At 48.2% G+C, this 18,886-nt stretch overlaps 1 protein-coding gene across 6 annotated transcripts in view; it reads left to right on the forward strand.

The window, feature by feature from the left end:
- DHRSX (dehydrogenase/reductase X-linked) overlaps nt 1-18,886 on the forward strand; it is a 347,670-nt gene that overhangs the window by 268,883 nt on the left and 59,901 nt on the right. For all 6 annotated transcript variants that reach the window (XM_063805050.1, XM_054677222.2, XM_063805051.1 and 3 more), the window contains one exon: nt 12,314-12,521. In XM_063805050.1, the coding sequence (XP_063661120.1) occupies nt 12,314-12,521 (208 nt within the window). The remainder of the gene's footprint in view (nt 1-12,313; nt 12,522-18,886) is intronic.

Raw genomic sequence — 18,886 nt, forward strand, 5'->3', positions numbered from 1 at the left:
AAAGACCTCTCTTTGAGATCGAGACCATCCAGGCCAATGTGGTAAAAACCTGTCTCTACTAAAAATACAAAAATTAGCTGGGTGTGGTGACGGGTGACTGTAGTCCCAGCTACTCAGGAGGCTGAGGCAGGAGAATCACTTGAACCCGGGAGGTGGAAGTTGCAGCAAGCCAAGATCATAGCACTGCACTCCAGCCCAGCCTGGGCAACAGAGCAAGACTCCCTCTCAAAAAAAAAAAAAAAAAAAAAAAAAAGGGGGGGGTGGGGCAGGCACAGTGGCTCACACCTGTAATCCCACCACTATGGGAGGCCTAGGGGGCGGATCACAAGGTCAGGAGATCAAGACCATCCTGGCCAACGTGGTGAAACCCCACTGTACTCAAAATACCAAAATTAGCTGAGTGTGGTGGCGGGCACCTGTAGTCCCAGCTACTCGGAAGGCTAAGACAGGAGAATCACTTGAATCCGGGAGGCGGAGATTGCAGTGAGCCGAGATCGCACCACTGCACTCCACCCTAGCAACAGAGCGAGACCCTGTTTCAAAAAAAAAAAAAAAAAAAAAAAAAAACCTCTCTTTATTCGCAGTATTTTCTGAGTTCCTGGTAGGCGGATCGTTATCAAGAATATTAAATGTAGATGATAGTTATCAAGAATATTAAGCGTAGATATCCTAGAAAGAATGTAATGGAGTTGTTTGTACTGCCAAAGGGAAAATTCAATTTAGACATGAAGGATTGTTATAATACTTATAAATATATTGGATGCCACCCATACTTACTCATTAAAACAGTGATTGTCATCAGGTTTAATGAGCACTGGAAAAATAGCTCCAGTCAACTAGGTTATGAGCAGTCGATTGAGTTTCCCTAATTGCATTGGCAATTTGATTATGCAACAATGTCCTGCAATGGAAATATGTTGCAATGCAACGGATTCATAGGAAGTTAACATAAAAACTCAGTTGTCCTTGCTTCTACACAAGTACCTCTCAAAGTGGATAAATAATCAATGCAAAAACTGCCTGTTGATCCATATAAAAGGACACCGCCTACGGAGACTGGCTGTTGGGAGACCGAGATATGACACGTTTACATCCTACAGTATCCATCACAATAACTTATAAAGGGCTCCTTTCTTTTTGTTTTTTTTGAGACAGAGTCTTGCTTTGTTGCCCAGGCTGGAGTGCAGCGGTGTGATCTCAGCTCACTGCAAGCTCCGCCTTCCGGGTTCACGCCATTCTCCTGCCTCAACCTCCCGAGTAGCTGGGACTACAGGCGTCTGCCACCACGCCCGGCTAATTTTTTTGTATTTTTATTAGTAACGGGGTTTCACCCTGTTAGCCAGGATGGTCTCGATATTCTGACCTCGTGATCCGCCCGCCTCGGCCTCCCAAAGTGCTGGGATTACAGGCTTGAGCTACCGCGCCCGGTCTTATAAACACTCAAAAGTATGTTCAGTCTTCACGATTTTTAATAACAAGAAGAGAGTAATGCGTTAATCAGCAAAAAATGGAGAACTCAAATACCCTTTTATAAGGTCCAGATTTAGTAGCAGGTGGCTTTTGTTCAGTTTCTTATTCAACAAGAAAGCTCACTGAATGATTTTTTGTTTCATTTTGTTTTTTGGCAGTCTCCCTGTCTCACCCAGACTGGAGTGCAGTGGCGCCATCTTGGCTGACTGGCTCACGGCCATGTCCGCCTCCCAGGCTGGAGTGTGGTGGCTCCATCTTGGCTCACTGCCACGTCCACCTCCCAGGCTGCAGTGCGGCCGCGACATCTTGGCTCACGGCCATGTCCGCCTCCCAGGCTGCAGTGCGGCCGTGCCATCTTGGCTCACGGCCATGTCCGCCTCCCAGGCTGGAGTGTCGTGGTGCCATCTTGGCTCACGGCCATGTCCGCCTCCCAGGCTGCAGCGCGGCCGTGCCATCTTGGCTCACGGCCATGTCCACCTCCCAGGCTGGAGTGCGGTGGCGCCATCTTGGCTCACGGCCATGTCCGTCTCCCAGGCTGGAGTGCTGTGGCGCCATCTTGGCTCACGGCCATGTCCACCTCCCAGGCTGGAGTGCGGTGGCGCCATCTTGGCTCACGGCCATGTCCGTCTCCCAGGCTGGAGTGCGGTGGCGCCATCTTGGCTCACGGCCATGTCCGTCTCCCAGGCTGGAGTGCGGTGGCGCCATCTTGGCTCACGGCCATGTCCGTCTCCCAGGCTGGAGTGCGGTGGCGCCATCTTGGCTCACGGCCATGTCCGTCTCCCAGGCTGGAGTGCGGTGGCGCCATCTTGGCTCACGGCCATGTCCGTCTCCCAGGCTGGAGTGCGGTGGCGCCATCTTGGCTCACGGCCATGTCCGTCTCCCAGGCTGGAGTGCGGTGGCGCCATCTTGGCTCACGGCCATGTCCGTCTCCCAGGCTGGAGTGCGGTGGTGCCATCTTGGCTCACGGCCATGTCCGTCTCCCAGGCTGGAGTGCTGTGGTGCCATCTTGGCTCAAGGCCATGTCCGCCTCCCCGGCCGTGCAGGGGCGCCATCTTGGCTCACTGCCATATCTGTCTCCCAGGCCGTGCAGGGACGCTATCTTGGCTCGCTGCCTTGTGCGCCTCCCAGGCTCAAATGATCTGCTCCCACCTCAGCCTCACAATTAGCTGGGACTACAGGTGTGCTTTACCACACCCAGGTACTTTTTGTATTTTTTGTAGAGATAAGGTCTTACTATACCCCCCAGGCTGGTCTTGAACTCCTGAGCTCAAGCCTGCCTTAGTGTCCCTAAGTGCTCAGATTACATGCGTGAGCCACCACTCCTGGCCTAATACCAACGACTTTTGTCAGAGTCCTTAGGGTTTCATTTACAGACCTTAATGGGCATATCCTCCTACGTATTTGCTTTCATTCTTTTCCCATTTCTGGTGTGGATATTTCTTCATCCCTAACCCCCACCCCAGGGAATCTCTCCTGAAACTACGTGCCCCTGTTGGATTTATTTCTTCACCTCCTGTAGAGAAATGTATTGGCTTTTCCCCTGCCTCCCACACCGTATTTTTAGACAATCTTAGTTCTCTCTTCTCCACGCTACTGTGTAAAACCATAATTACAGAAGCAACCCCTCCATTTACTCTGGAAAAATCTGCCTTTGGATGATGCATTTTCTGCTTTTTCAAGTAACCATTCCTCTTACCCATCAATCAAATGCTGGAGATTCAGAACCGAATGCTTGTAGCTGATATTTAAAAAACGATCATGCCAGCAGGAAAGCCAGTCTTTGCCTCTCTGCACTTAATAACTATCTGTTTCCTGGACTCTTCTTTTCCCCTGGGGTGAGGAGGTTGGAGAAGTTTGCCTTAAAAAGATATCTTGACAGTAATTGGAGGTTTACAGTTTATCTTGGATCAGAGATGGGACTTGAGCTCTGAACTAACTCAATTTCCCTGTCTTAATTCTTCCAGTCTCTTAAATTTCTTTTTATTTATTTATTTTTGAGACAGAGTTTTGCTCTTGTCACCCAGGCTGGAGTGCAATGGCGTGATATCAGCTCACTGCAACCTCTACCTCCTGGGTTCAAGGATTCTCCTGCCTCAGCCTCCCGAGCAGCTGGGATTACAGGCACCTGCCACCATTCCCTGCTAATTTTTGTATTTTTAGTAGAGACGGGGTTTCACCATGTTGGCCAGGCTAGTCTCGAACTCCTGGCCTCAGGTGATCCACCCACCTCAGCATCCCAAAGTGCTGGGATTACAGACATAAGCCACCACACCCAGCCAATTCTTCCATTCTCTTTATTATGTAGTCAGCCTTTCCAATCCCCTCCTACCCCACCCCAACCCCCAAAAAGTTATGTTTTGATTGTTCATTATTTTGCAAAGTCTCCATGGCTAAGGACCCCCTTGTCGCCCTTTCTGTCCTGCCCTTATTTATTTCTAAGGCAGCAGACCTGAGGTTTATTTTCCAGCAGAAATCGGGTAGACCTCAGGTCTGTTTGAAATGCTTGTTCCCCAGTGCCATAAAGAAATAGCACTTGAACATTAATTTCCTCAGCAAGGCCGTTTTTTTTACTTTCTGCAGAAAGGGTACACTCTCCAGCAGTTTTGCCGTGAGAGTACAGCGAACAAAGGGGACAGGGTCATTTATCACTTGATGCGTCCACCCTACTGCCGTGTCCAGTTTCCATTGGCTGGAACGGGACCTCACATTCTGTATTTGTCCGGATTGGCCAGCAACTTGGAAGTATTTAAAAGAGGCAAAGGCATCGAGACCATCCTCCTGGCTAACACGGTGAAACCCCGTCTCTACTAAAAATACAAAAAATTAGCCGGGCGTGGTAGCGGGCGCCTGTAGTCCCAGCTACTCGGGAGGCTGAGACAGGAGAATGGCGTGAACCCGGGAGGCGGAGCTTGCAGTGAGCCGAGATCGCGCCACTGCACTCCAGCCTGGGCGACAGAGCGAGACTCCGTCTCAAAAAAAAAAAAAAAAAAGGCAAAGGCAGAGGAGAACAAAGGAAGGAGGAAGTAACTTGTGGAATGCTGAGAAAGGTAAAAACACTTTTAAATAAAGAAGAGGAACAGGCTATGACGTAATGCTTGCTTGGACCAGTATAAGCATGCCAGGGCTGATACTTCGGTTAAATTGTGGGAGCTAAGAGCATAAAGTACATTGATTTCTTTATCACGGCTAGCAGATATTTAAGATGTTAGCACGGGTCTTTGAATAAAGTTTGCTTCTCAGAGAAGTTACTATTTATTCCTAATTAGATGGGGAGGAAAGTCTTTGAACAGCAACCTTTATTTTTTACAGGCCCGATGTCAGATTTTGGCGTGTGGCTTTCTGCTACTAATGGCTGCGTGATGAGACAGTGGCTGGAGGCAGAACTGAGCCCCTGGAGGGGTTAATGGGGGAGTCACTTGTCCTCATGCAAGCATTCAAACATGCCTTTTGCACAACGGCAAGGAACATCTCAGAACATGTCAGCTGCAGGGTGCGATTTCCCCGGTACGAGCTGTCCAAGCTGTGTGATCCACTCTGTCTTTGGTTACATGAAGGTGGGAAAATTGCTTAGTTGCTAAGATCACAGTGTTGGGGCTCAGAAAACAATCCCCTAAATTTTTCAGAGGCGTTAGAACCAGAGCAACTCTGCCATCTTGAATAGGGGCTGCGTAACATGAGGCTGAGACCTGCTTGGGCTGCCTTCTCTGGGGGTGGATGAGGCATTCTCAGGATGACAGGATGACAGAGGAGGTCAGCACAAGACACAGGTCACAAAGGCCCTGCTGATAAACCAGGCTGTGGTAAAGCCAGCCAAATCCCACCAAAACCAAGATGGTGACGAGTGACTTCTGGTCATCCTCTCTGGTCATGATACGCTAATTCTAATGCATTAGCTGATAAGAGACGGTTTACAGATGCCATGACATGGTCTAAAAGGGGGATGAACCTTCAGCTCCGGGAATTGGTCACCCCTGTCCCAGAAAACTCATGAGTAATCCACCCCTTGTTTAGCATATGATAGAGAAATAACCATGAAAATAGGCCACCAGCAGCTCTCGGGATGTTCCATCTATGGAGTACACATTCTTTATTCTTCTGCTTTCATAATAAACTTGCTTTCACTTTACTCTATGGACCCACTCGGAGTTCTTTCTCACGAGATCCAAGAACCAGCCTTGGCTTCCCAAAGTCCTGGGATTACAGACGTGAGCCACCATGCCTGGCCCAAGGTTTAATTTTTTAAGATCAATTTCAAGCAGTGATGTTAGTAAAAGATATTCATAGGCCAGGTGCGTTGGCTCACGCTTGTAATCCCAGCACTTTGGGAGGCCAAGGCGGGCGGTTCACTTGAAGTCAGGAGTTCGAGACTGGCCTGGCCAACACCGTGACACCCCATCTCTACAGCAAATACAAAAATTAGCTGGGCGTGATGGTAGGCGCCTGTAGTCCCAGCTACTTGGGAGGCTGAGGCAGGAGAATCGCTTGAACCCGGGAGGTGGAGGTCGCAGTGAGCTGAGATTGCGCCACTGCACTCCAGCCTGGGCTACAGAGTGAGACTCTGTCTCAAAAAAAAAAAACAAAAAAGGCACAAAAAGGGCTGAGCGTGGTGGCTCACATCACGTCTGTCATTCCAGCACTTTGGGAGGCCAAGGTGGGCAGATCACGAGGTCAGGAGATCGAGACCATCCTGGCTAACACGGTGAAACCCCGTCTCTACTAAAAATACAAAAAAAAAAAAAAAAATTAGCCGGGCATGGTGGCAGGTGCCTGTGGTCCCAGCTACTCAGGAGGTTAAGGCAGGAGAATGGAGTGAACCCAGGAGGGGGTGGTTGCAGTGAGCCAGGATTGTGCCACTGTACTCTAGCCTGGGCGACAGAACAAGACTCTGTCTCAAAAAAAAAAAAAAAAAGATTTATGATTTTAAAGATTGAGTTGCATGTTGTGAAGTTGCTCTCCCAAAAGATGTACAAATGTGTGTGCATGCCCTTCCTTTGGTTGTCTGGCCAATTTTCCCCATGTTCTTCGCAGTGGGAGTGATGACTTCTCGGACCGTTGCCAGTGTGATAGGAAAACAGATGGAGGGTCATTCCCTGTGATTTTGCAAGCTGAAAAATCAACTTGCAAAAGCAGATGAATAGGAGAAAAGGCATACAAAGTTTACTCGATGGATACATACAGCAGCCTTCAGAGGCAAGACCCAAAGATACAGGGGAAACTGTCTATTTTTATGCTTAGGTTCAACGACGTCTGAACGAAATCCGTGTAGGAATAGGATTGGAGGAAGAGGGTGTGATCGAAGGCTGATGGTCTGAGTGGGGAAACAGACAGGCCTGTCTAGATTTTTTTGGCGTCTGAGCAGTGCACCTTCCTTCTGGGGGTGGGGTGGGACCCTCTCTGGGAAGGGGGTCGTAGAACATGCATTCAAACAAGGCAGGTCAAGGAATTTCCTTTTTCTTTTCTTTTCTTTCTTTTTTTCTTTCTTTTTTTTTTTTTTTTTTTGAGACAGAGTCTTGCTCTTGTCGCCCTGGCTGGAGTGCAATGGCGCGATCTTGGCTCATTGCAGCCTCCACCTTCTGGGTTCAAGCAATTTTCCTGCCTCAGCCTCCCGAGGAGCTGGGACTACAGGTGCCCGCCACCACACTTGGCTAATGTTTGTATTTTCTTTTTTCTTTTTTTGAGACAGAGTCTCGCTCTGTCGCCCAGGCTGGAGTGCAATGGCGCAATCTCCACTCACTGCAAGCTCCACCTCCTGGGTTCACACCATTCTCCTGCCTCAGCCTCCCAAGTAGCTAGGACTACGGGCGCCCACCACCACGCCCAGTTAATTTTTTGTATTTTTAGTAGAGACCGGGTTTCACCGTATTAGCCAAGATAGTCTCGATCTCCTGACCTTGTGGTCTGCCCACCTTGGCCTCCCAGAGGGCTGGGATTACAGACGTGAGCCACCGTGCCCGGCCTAATGTTTGTATTTTCAGTAGAGATGATGTTTCACTGTGTTGGGCAGGCTGGTCTCGAACTCCTGATCTCAAGTGATCCACCTGCCTTGGCCTCCCAAAGTGCCAGGATTATAGCCGTGAGCCACTGCGCATGCTAGGAAATTTCTTTATGGCCAGTTTTTATATACTCAGAGTGTAGGGAAAGTTAGAGTCCTATTTATAGGGTTTCTGGCTGGCCTTGGGGGAAAGGTGCTTTGGTTTTCGGGACCCACCTTGGGGAAGAAGGATTCCAGTTTCCGTGGTGCCCTTGGGGCGAAATGGGTCTGAGAGACAGGAGGGTAGGAGAAGGTCAGCAAGAAAGGTTTGCTTCTGATGCTGCTTCTGAGGTCTTCATTTTAGGTTACTGTTCTCTGAGCCCCAGTATAGGCATGCATTATTGGTTTTGTTCATTTATTTTATGAAAAAATGAATACATGAATATAGAGGGTATCAATTTTTTTTTTTTTTTTTTTTTTTTTTTGTGAGACGGAGTTTCACTCTATCACCAAGGCTGGAGTGCAGTGGCGCAATCTCGGCTCACTGCAAGCTCCGCCTCCCGGGTTCACGCCATTCTCCTGCCTCAGCTTCCCGAGTAGCTGGGACTACAGGCGCCCGCCACCATGCCCGGCTAATTTTTTGTATTTTTAGTAGAGACGAGGTTTCACCATGTTAGCCAGGATGGTCTCGATCTCCTGACCTCGTGATCCGCCCATCTCGGCCTCCCAAAGTGCTGGGATTAGAGGTGTGAGCCACTGCACCCGGCCCTAATTTTTTTTTTTATAGTTTCAGGGTCTGCTCTGTAATTGTAATATTCTACTTTTCATCTGGAAAATATAGTGTATATTGGACATTTTATAACAGGGAGAGGAGGTTTAGAAACCAACACCAGGGCCATGTACAGTGGCTCACACCTGTAATCCCAGCACTTTGGAAGGCCAAGGTGGGTGGATCACTTGGGGTCAGAAGTTCGAGACCAGCCTGGCTAACCTGATGAAACCCCGTCTCTACTAAAAATGCAAAAATTATCTGGGCATGGTGGTGTATGCCTGTAATCCCAGCTACTCAGGAGGCTGAGGCAGGAGAATTGCTTGAACCTAGGAGGCAGAGGTTGCAGTGAGCTGAGATGGCGCCACTGCACTCCAGCCTGGGTGACAGAGCAAGACTCCTTCTCAAACAACAACAAAAACCAACATCAGTCTCTGTTCCCCAGTGGTATCATTTATGTTTACACTGTTTTCTTTCTGTATTTCTCATTGGTTTGATCTTTTTGGTTTTCTTTTATGTGTTTTCCTTGGGAAAGCATTCTCATTTTTCTTCTCCAGATCCTTAGGTCAAAGTTTACTTCATTTATTTCAATTTTCTTTTCTTTTATTTTCTTTCTTTTTCTTTTTCTTTCTTTCTTTCTTTCTTTTTCTTTCTTTCTTTTCTTTTTCTTTCTTTCCTTTCTTTCTTTTCTTTCTTTCTCTCTTTCTTTCTTTCTTTCTTTTTTTGACAGACTTTCACTCTGTTGCCCAGGCTGGAGTACAATGGCGTGATCTCGTGTCACTGCAAGCTCCACCTCCCGGGTTCAAGTGATTCTCCTGCCTCAGCCTCCCAAGTAGTTGGGTCTACAGGCACCCGCCAGCACGTCCAGCTAATTTTTTGTATTTTTAGTAGAGATGGGGTTTCACCATGTTAACCAGGATGGTCTCAAACTCATGACCTGGTGATCTGCCCACCTCAGCCTCCCAAAGCGCTGGGATTACAGGCATGAGCCACCGCACCCAGCCCTCAATATTGTATTCTTATTTAGGAACAGCTTTTGTTGGTAAGAGGCATTGGATTTTCAGAAGCTTTTTCTGAAACGTATATGATGACGGATGTCTTTCTTTTAATCTTTTGAATGTGTTAAACATTCTTTTAGGCTTTTTGATCTTATCTTTAGTTTTTTCGCATAAATATCATGCTGATATTCAAACTATATCTGAGATGGCTTTGTGAACCCTGAAAATTTGAGACAGGTCTCAGTTAATTTAGAGTTTGTTTTGCCAAATTTAAGGACGTGCGCCTGTGACATAGCCTCAGAAAGTCCTGATGACGTGTGCAACGTGGTCAGGTCACAGCTTGGTTTTTTTTGTTTGTGTGTTTTTTTGTTTTGTTTTGTTTTGAGATGGAGTCTCACTCTCTTGCCCAGGCTGGAGTGCAGTGGTGCAATCTCAGCTCACTGCACCCTCTGCCTCCCAGGTTCAAGCAATTATCCTGCCTCAGCCTCCAGAGTAGCTGGGACTACAGGCACATGCCACCATGCCTGGCTAATTTTTTAATTTTTTTTTTAGTAGAGACAGGGTTTCACCATGTTGGCCAGCCTGGTCGCAAACTCCTGACCTTGTGATCCGCCCGCCTTGGCCTCCCAAAGTGCTGAGATTACAGGCGTGAGCCACTGCTTCTGGCCACAGCTTGGTTTTATACATTTTAGGGAGATAGGAGACATCAATCAATATAGGTAAGAGCTACGTTGGGGTGGGTGCGGTGGCTCACGCCTGTAATCCCAGCACTTTGGGAGGCCGAGGCAGGCGGATCACCTGAGGTCAGGAGTTCGAGACCAGCCTGGCCAACATGGTGAAACCCCATGTCTACTAAAAATACAAAAAATTATCCGGGCGTGGTGGCGGGCGCTGGTAATCCCAGCTACTCGGGAGGCTGAGGCAGGAGAATGGCTTGAACCCAGGAGGTAGAGGTTGCAGTGAGCCAAGATTGTGCCGCCGCACTCCAGCCTGGGCAATATGAGCAAAACTCTGTCTCAAAAGAATAAGAAGTATAGTCCTTGAAAGGCAGGGACAACTGGAAGCAGGGAGGGGGCTTCCAGCTCACAGGTAGGTGAGACACAGATGGTTACATTCTTCTGGGTTTGTGATGAGCCGTCCCAAAGGAGGTGATCAGATATGCATCTATCTCAGTGAGCACAGGGGTGACTTTGAACAGAGTGGGAGGCAGGTTTGCCTTCAGCAGGTTCCAGCTGGACTTTTCCTTTGAGCTTCCTGCTGTTGGGGTGCCCAGATATTTTCCGTTCACAGCTTCCATCAGGATACATATACCATGTGGTTAATTCAGAAAATTAGGCCGGGCACAGTGGCTCATGCCTGTAATCCCAGCACTTTGGGAGGCCGAGGCGGGCAGATCACGAGGTCAGGAGATCGAGACCATCCTAGCTAACATGGTGAAACCTCGTCTCTACTAAAAATACAAAAAATTAGCCAGGCAGGTGGCGGGCGCCTGTAGTCCCAGCTACTTGGGAGGCTGAGGCAGGAGAATGACTTGAACCCAAGAGGTGGAGCTTGCAGTGAGCCGAGATCACGCCACTGTACTCCAGCCGGGGTGACAGAGCAAGACTCTGTTTCAAAAATAAATAAATAAAAATAAAATTTAAAAAATATATATATAAAAGAAGCAAGAGATGTGAACCTTCAGCCACCTTGAAATGTTGTTACGATAATTGTGTAGCAAATTGATCGCCTCTGGGCATCTTCGGAGCCCAGAGGAAAGAAAAACATTATTGCTCAAATACTTCTCCTTGTCTTATTGAAAAGAACTGTGAGGCCAATTCTAAGGCCAATGATCTATGCCTAGCATTAAATTCTAAAAGGAGTCTATGGTGGTTGTGTGTCTTCAAGGGACGTTATGTAACACCGCAAATAACATCTCTTTAAAAAGTGTTTCTAAGGCATACATAGAAAAAGTAGAACATATTTACAGGAGCAAAGCTGGAAACATCCAGTTTTCTGTGTTTCTAGTGATTGAGGTTACCAGAGAGAGAGACAGGCACATTACTCACTTGACCACGGTTATCGGATCGATTTTTATCACTATGTCCTGTGATACTAAAACGTTTCTCTAAACTGCTTGAACCAAGGTGCAAAGAGTTTAACACGTGCTTAGCACACTACAGAGCTTGCAATAGATGTGAGGAAAATTTATGATAGCTTGGGAAGTTTGCCAAATTGCTTGTGTGGTTGTCTTTTATGATTTGAGACTCATCAAGAAGACCACATGTGGCCAGGCGCGGTGGCTCATGCCTGTCATCCCAGCACTTTGGGAGGCCAAGGAGGGTGGATCACCCGAGGTCAGGAGTTCAAGACCAGCCTGGCCAACATGGTGAAACTCTGTTCCCACAAAAAATACAAAAAATTAGCCGGGCGTTGTGATGGGAGCCTGTAATCCCAGCTACTCTGGAGGCTGAGGCACGAGATTCGCTTGAACTCGGGAGGCTGAGTTGCGCCACTGTAGCCTGGGTGACAGAGTGAGAATCTGTCTCAAAAAAACAACAACAACAACAAAAAAAACAAGGAGCGCAGTGGCTCCTGCCTGTAATCCCAGCACTTTGGGAGGCTGAAGCGGGTGGATAACTTGAGGTCAGGAGTTCGAGAGCAGCCTGGCCAACATGGTAAAACTCCCATCTTTACTGAAAATACAAAAAATTAGCAGGGTGTGGTGGCGGGCACCTGTAGTCCCAGCTACTGGGGAGGCTGAGGCAGGAGAATCACTTGAACCGGGCAGGTGGAGGTTGCAGTGAGCCAAGGTTGCACCACTGCACTCCAGCCTGGGCGACAGAGTGGGACTCTGTCTCAAAAATAAATAAATAAATAATTAGTAACATAATTTAACATCTCTGACCCCAATACAATTAAGGGATGAATTTATAATAAAAAGGTGAACTAGAAAAATCCACACGCGTTGGAAAACTGGCCAACAGATGGCATCATCACACGGGGGTCTAGGGGAGGTGGCTGCGTATAGACATGGCCGTGGCCGCAGGTACAGATGCTGCCGGGATGAGGCACTTAGGCGTGAACGCCGTCAGCCTCTGACACCTTCTCCTGCTTGCCCCACAGTGCCTGCTACTCACCCCACGCAGCCTACGCCCAGAGCAAGCTGGCCCTTGTCCTGTTCACCTACCACCTCCAGCGGCTGCTGGCGGCTGAGGGAAGCCACGTGACCGCCAACGTGGTGGACCCCGGGGTGGTCAACACGGACCTCTACAAGCACGTGTTCTGGGCCACCCGTCTGGCGAAGAAGCTTCTCGGCTGGTTGCTTTTCAAGGTAAGCCCCTTCTGCTTCTCTGATTCACGGCTGCACCTGAAGATGCTACAGGAAAGGGGGTCCCCCATCCAGGCCCCGAAGGAGGGTTCTTGGATCTCGTGCAAGAAAGAATTGAGGACGGGCCTGTGGTGGAAAGAGAAGCAAGTTTATTGAGAAGGTAGAGGAGTAAATGAATGGCTCCTCCACGGCAAAGCATCCCCAGCGGCCGCTGGTGGGCCATTTTTACAGTGATTTCTTGATGATATGCTAAACGAGGGGGGGATTCTTCATGCCTCCCCTTTGTAGACCGTAGAGGGTAACTTCCTGACATTGCCATGGCATTTGTAACTGTCCTGGCGCTGGTGGGAATGTAGCCGTGACGACAGCCGGAGGTCACTCTTGTCGCCGTTTTGCTTTTTGTGGGTTTTGGCCGGCTTCTTTACTGCAACCTGTTGTATCAGCAAGGTTTTTATGACCTGTACCTTGTAGCAACCTCTTACCTCATCCTGCGACTTAGCATGCCTTAACCGTCTGGGAATGCAGCCCAGCAGGTCTCAGCCTCGTGTCACCCAGCCCCTATTCAAGATGGAGTCACGCTGGTTCACACAGCTCTGACACAACCACTTCCAGGCTGCGTGTGCGGTGCTGGGTGCTTGGGTTCGGTGATGTATTTGTACATTCTCACCCCAAAGCCTTGGTTGTCTGCGAGCTCGGTTGGTGATGCTGTGTAGCTAGGTAGCGCCCATAAATGAATCTTCTTACGAGCTGGAGACCCTTTGGGGCTGCTGTGGTAGGGGCCAAGGGAAAAACATCCCCCTTTGCCATTTGAAGGTTTGCTGAAAAATCAACGCACAAAATACAGTTGCCCTTTTTGAAACATGAATAAAGGAAATGACAGGCAAATGTATTCTCATCCATGGAGGGGAATGTCAGAGGAATTGCCCCATTACACAAAGGGGTACAGACGCTTGTGTACTCTTCTTCTTAGGGGAAGGGGAGTGGGGAATTGGGGGTGAATATAGGGTTCCAAATAGTAAATGATTTTTAAGAGAAGTCAATGGGTTTCAACAATGTACAGTGGCCCGAAAACAGATAATGTTTTTTGTTATTGTTGTTTGTTTGCTTGTTTTTTTTGAGACGGGGTTTCGCTCTGTGTTGCCCAGGCTGGAGTGCAGTGGCGGGACCTCTGCCCAGTGCAACCTCCGCCTCCCGGGTTCAAGCGATTCTCCTGCCTCAGCCTCCCCAGTAGCTGGGATTACAGGCATGTGACACCACGCCCGGCTAATTTTGTATTTTTAGTAGAGACGGGGTTTCATCATGCTGGCCAGGCTGGTCACGAACTCTGGACCTCAGGTGATCCACCCGCCTCGGGCTCCCAAAGTGCTGGGATGATAGGTGTGAGCCACTGCGCCTGGCCTCAGATAATGGTTTATGGCGAGTCTCTGCAGGGACAGAGGCTGTGGAACCCTAAGAACAGACAGTGGTTTATGAGGAGTCTCTGCAGGGCTGTTGACAGACATCAGTCTTTCCTCCGCGATGTGGGTTCAGAAACTCAGGGAAGGGGACACTAGTCATTTTTCCTTCTCTGACATGTCCAGACTTCAGGGAACTTCAGAGAACAGCTTCATCCTGTGCATCGGGAGACACAGAGGAACCAGGAGGGGGAGGTTAGAGAGATCGTGAGGCTTCTTCAGTTCAGCAGGACAAAGCACCGTACTTTGGGGTGTTGGTTTTTAAGACCCAGCAGGGGAAAGCTCCCACATTTCTGCAATGATCTTCATTGTCGTGATGCATTAACTTCTTAAGCACTGCAAGATTTCATGCCCCAGCCATTCCCTTGAGTTTGTTTGTTTGTTTGTTTATTTGAGATGGAGTCTAGCTCTATCACCCAGGCTGGAGTGCCGTGGTGTGATCTCAGCTCGCTGCAGCCTCTGCCTCCCGGGTTCAAGTGATTCTGCTGCCTCAGCCTCCTGAGTAGCTGGGATTGCAGGTGTGCGCCACCATGCCCGGCTAGTTTTTGTATTTTTAGTAAAGACAGGGTTTCGCCACGTTGGCCAAGCTGGTCTCAAACTCCTGACCTACCTCAAGTAATCTGCCCGCCTCGGTCTCCCAAAGAGCTGGGATACAGTAGTGAGCCACCGTGCCTGTCCCCCTTGAGGTCTTTTGAAGTGATATGTATCTGGGAGCTATAGATTTACTTTCTTTCCTATCTATCTCAAGTCGGGATACTAAAGTTTTAATAATTTGTTTACAAAACAAAGAAAGAACCTTGAGAAGCTTTTCTGTTTCTCCCTTTACATTGCAGAATCGCCTAATTAGCATTTTTAAAAGTGTCTGCTTTTGAAACACCGCCACGATTCACCTTCAAAACCGCATGGGTTGAGGAATTTTCGGAAGAGCGATTCTAACTCAGCTTTCAAAATTCCTTGGGCGTCTACTGCTTGTTGAAGTTTCCCACCTCTTTCTGAGTCAGTTTAGACAGCTTTTCCCTTTAGGTAATTGTCTGTTTCATCAAGCTTTGGAATTAATGAGCTTGGTTACAAATTCTCTTTTCTCCCTGTTGGACTCCTGGCATTGCTCTTGATTTCGTCTGAAAGTCTCTCATGATATGAGCTGCCCGCCCCCAGTGTGGACTTTTTGAGGGGATTAATTACTTCCCTTATTTTGAAGTTTGCTTTCTTATCAGTTGTTCTTCGAATCTCTCATTCCTCAAGCAAAGGAATTTCTTTTTTTCTTTTTCTTTTTTTTTTTTTGAGATAGAGTCTCGCTCTGTCACCAGGCTGCAGTGCACTGGCGCGATCTCAGCTCACTGCAACCTCCGCCTCCCGGGTTCAAGTGATTCTCCTGCCTCAGCCTCCTGAGTAGCTGGGACTGCAGGCACCTGCCATCAAGCCTGGCTAAGTGTTGTGTTTTTAGTAGGGACGGGGTTTCACTATGTTGCCCAGGCTGGTCTCGAACTCCTGACTTCAGGTGATCCGCCCACCTCGGCCCCCCTAAGTGCTGGGATTACAGGCGTGAGCCACCGCGCCCAGCTGTATATCCCTTATTTTGCAGTTTGCTTTCTGATCTGTTGTTCTTCACATCTCTAACTCCTCAAGCAAAGGAATTTCAAAATATTAGTTATTTGATTAAGCACTAAGTATTCGCTGGCGATACACCAACACTAGGATACATTTCATCCTTATAAAACCCCCATGAATGCCTCCGAGACTGACTTCAGTATCCAAGGAGAGCATCTGCTGTTTTTTTATTTTATTTTATTTTATTTTATTTTTTGAGACTGAGTCTCGCTCTGTTGCCCAGGCTGGAGTGCGTTGGCGCGATCTCAGCTCACTGCAGGCTCCGCCTCCCAGGTTCATGCCGTTCTCCTGCCTCAGCCTCCCGAGTAAATGGGACCACAGGTGCCCGCCACCACGTCTGGCTAATTAATTTTTTTTTTTTTTTTTTTTTTTTTTTAGTAGAGACGCGGTTTCACCATGTTGGCCAGGATGGTCTTGATCTCCTGACCTCGTGATCCTCCTGCCTCGGCCTCCCAAAGTGCTGGGATTACAGGCGTGAGCCACCGCGCCCGGCCTCTTTTAAATTTTTTAGAGACCAGGTCTTGCTCTGTCACCCTGGCTGCAGTGCATTTTTTTTTTTTTTTTTGTAGAGACGGCATCTTGCTGTTCGCCCAGGTTGGTCTTGTGTGCTGGGATTATGACACAATCACTGGCTGCAACCTTGAAATCCTGGCCTCAAGTGATTCTCCCACCTCTGCCTCCCAAAGTGCTGGGATGACAGGCATAAGCCACCATGGCTGGCCTTGACATTATTTTTTTCTAAATATTTAACAAGCAAACTGCAACTTTAGCCACATGAATCATTCTTTAATCCTTTGATCATCATCTGCAAATTTGGATTAAAAATAATCACGGGGCATTGCTCGAGTGATACTGCCTTTATATAAGAGACAACATTGGGGAAACTTTAAAATTATAGAGCAGAAGAATATGCATTAGCCTGGAAATGAAATTAAAATAATGTAAGAATTTTAAAGAAAAGGCTATACAGGTGCAGTAGCTTGATGCTGTCTTTGTAATGATAATTCTGTATTGCTGTGTATGTATTATTTACTAGTGTGTACGCATGCATGCATGCATTGTATATTAAGACTTGGAAGATCAGCTGGGTGCTGTGTCTCATGCCTGTAATCCCAGCACTTTGGGAGGCTGAGGTGAGCGGATTACTTGAGGTCAGGAGTTCGAGACCAGACTGTCAAACATGGTGAAACACCATCTCTATTAAAAAAAAAAAAAAAAAAAATTAGCCGAGTGTGGTGGCGCGTGTGTGTCATTCCAGCTACTCGGGAGGCTGAGGCAGGGGAATCGCTGGAACCCAGGAGGCGGAGGTTGCAGTAAGCCGAGATGTTGCCATTGCACTCCAGCCTGGGTGACAAGAGTGAAACTCCGTCTCAAAAAAAAAAAAAAAAAAGAAAGAAGAAAAACCTTGCAGGATCTGTCCAGGGTCCCTGGGGAGAATCTGTGTGACATACATATCTCTGTGATGTTTCATATCATCTGAGGGCATGGTTGTATGTCACTCTGAAACCTCTATCCTCTGTCTCATCAGAACACATGGACTCGATTCCAAATTCACGGCCAGTAACCTGGGCGACCAGTCAGTACCAGAAGAAAAACTAGGAGGTCGATTGGTTTGTTTTTGAGATGGGGTCTCGCCCTGTCACCCAGGCTGGAGTGCAGTGGTACAATCACAGCTCACAGCAGCCTCGACCTGCTGGACTGAAACGATCACCCCACCTCCACCTCCTGAGTAGCTGGGACTACACGAATGCACCAGCATGCCTGGCTAATTTTTTTAAATTTTTTGGTAGAGCCGGGTTCTTGCTATGTTGTCCAGCCGGGTCTCCAGTTCCTAGCCCCAAGCGATCCTCCTGCTGTGGCCTCCCAAAGTGTTGGGATTATGATTTGTGCATTTATAAAGATGAGAGGTTTGATTTGTCCTGTATACAAATGCATCAGGCCATTCTTCATGCTGAGACATGCAGATGGTCTCAGCCTCAGTAGGAGAGTAGCTTAGTATTTCAGAGGGCATGTGTGCTCTTCAGACCTCTAGGAAGCTCCTCGCAGCTTCATCAATGAAACTCAGTAACCCCCTACAATGTATACCCCTCCTAGGGAGCAAATGAACGTGGCTATTACCTCTCTTCCCACCTCAGTTGTCTCAAGAGCAATGGGTGTTACAAAAAAGAGCTATCGGCTGGGAGTGGTGGCTCACGCCTGTAATCCCAACACTTTGGGAGGCTGAGGGGGAGGATCACGTGAGGTTGGGAGTTCAAGACCAGCCTAACCAACATGGAGAAACCTCGTCTCTACTAAAAATACAGAAATTAGCCAGGCGTGGTGGCAGTCACCTGTAATCCCAGCTACTCAGGAGGCTGAGGCAGGAGAATCGCTTGAACCCAGGAGCGGAAATTGTGGTGAGCCCAGATCGTGCCACTGCACTCCAGCCTGGGCGACAAGAGCGAAACTCCATCTCAAAAAAAAAAAAAAAAAAAAAAAGAAAGCTATTGTAAATGCTGAGTGTATCAGCTCCACCATACAGGGCTCATGTCCAGCAAGTCCTGACCACTTTGAAATCATGTGATCAGGCCTGCCATCAAAATGAACAAATTTGCAGTGTAGACTGCTCCCACTTCACCATGAAGTAGACCACTCGTATCATTGCTTGTCTTAAGCATGTATTTGTATCCGCCATGCGGTCTAATGAAAGTGTGTCTTAGGGTTGATTGGAACTTGGATTGACGTGCCGAGAGGGTGACAGGTTAATTAATCAAGTCAAGGATGCAGGTACTGGGAATTTTTTTATTTTTATTTTTTTTAAGATGGAACCTCTCTCTGTTGCCCAGGCTGGAGTGCAGTGGTGCGATCTCGGCTCACTGCAACCTCCGCCTCCTGGGTTCAAGCAATTCGGCCTCATCCTCCTGGGTAGCTGGGACCTCAGCTACCTCCCAGCACACCTGGCTAATTTTTACATTTTCAGTAGAGATGGGGTTTCGATATGTTACTCAGGCTGATCTCGAACTCACAGTCTCGAGTGAGCCGCCTGCCTCAGCCTGCCGAAGTGCTGGGATTACAGGCATGAGACACCATACCCAGCCCCCCCATTTCTTTTTTTTTATTAATAAACAAATCTAACCACCCTCTCTGGACCTTCTATTTCCCCTGGGGACTGTCCCTGACTACAGTCTCCGCTGCAGCAAATCCCCATACAGGAATTGCTCATACAATTCACTTCCAGTCCCCCGTGCTCCACTGAAAATGCTCCAGGTGGCCGGGCGCAGTGGCTCACGCCTGTCATCCCAGTACTTTGGGAGGCTGAGGCGGGTG

Source organism: Pan troglodytes, chromosome Y, assembly GCF_028858775.2.
Source record: "Pan troglodytes isolate AG18354 chromosome Y, NHGRI_mPanTro3-v2.0_pri, whole genome shotgun sequence".
Lineage (NCBI taxonomy): Eukaryota > Metazoa > Chordata > Mammalia > Primates > Hominidae > Pan > Pan troglodytes.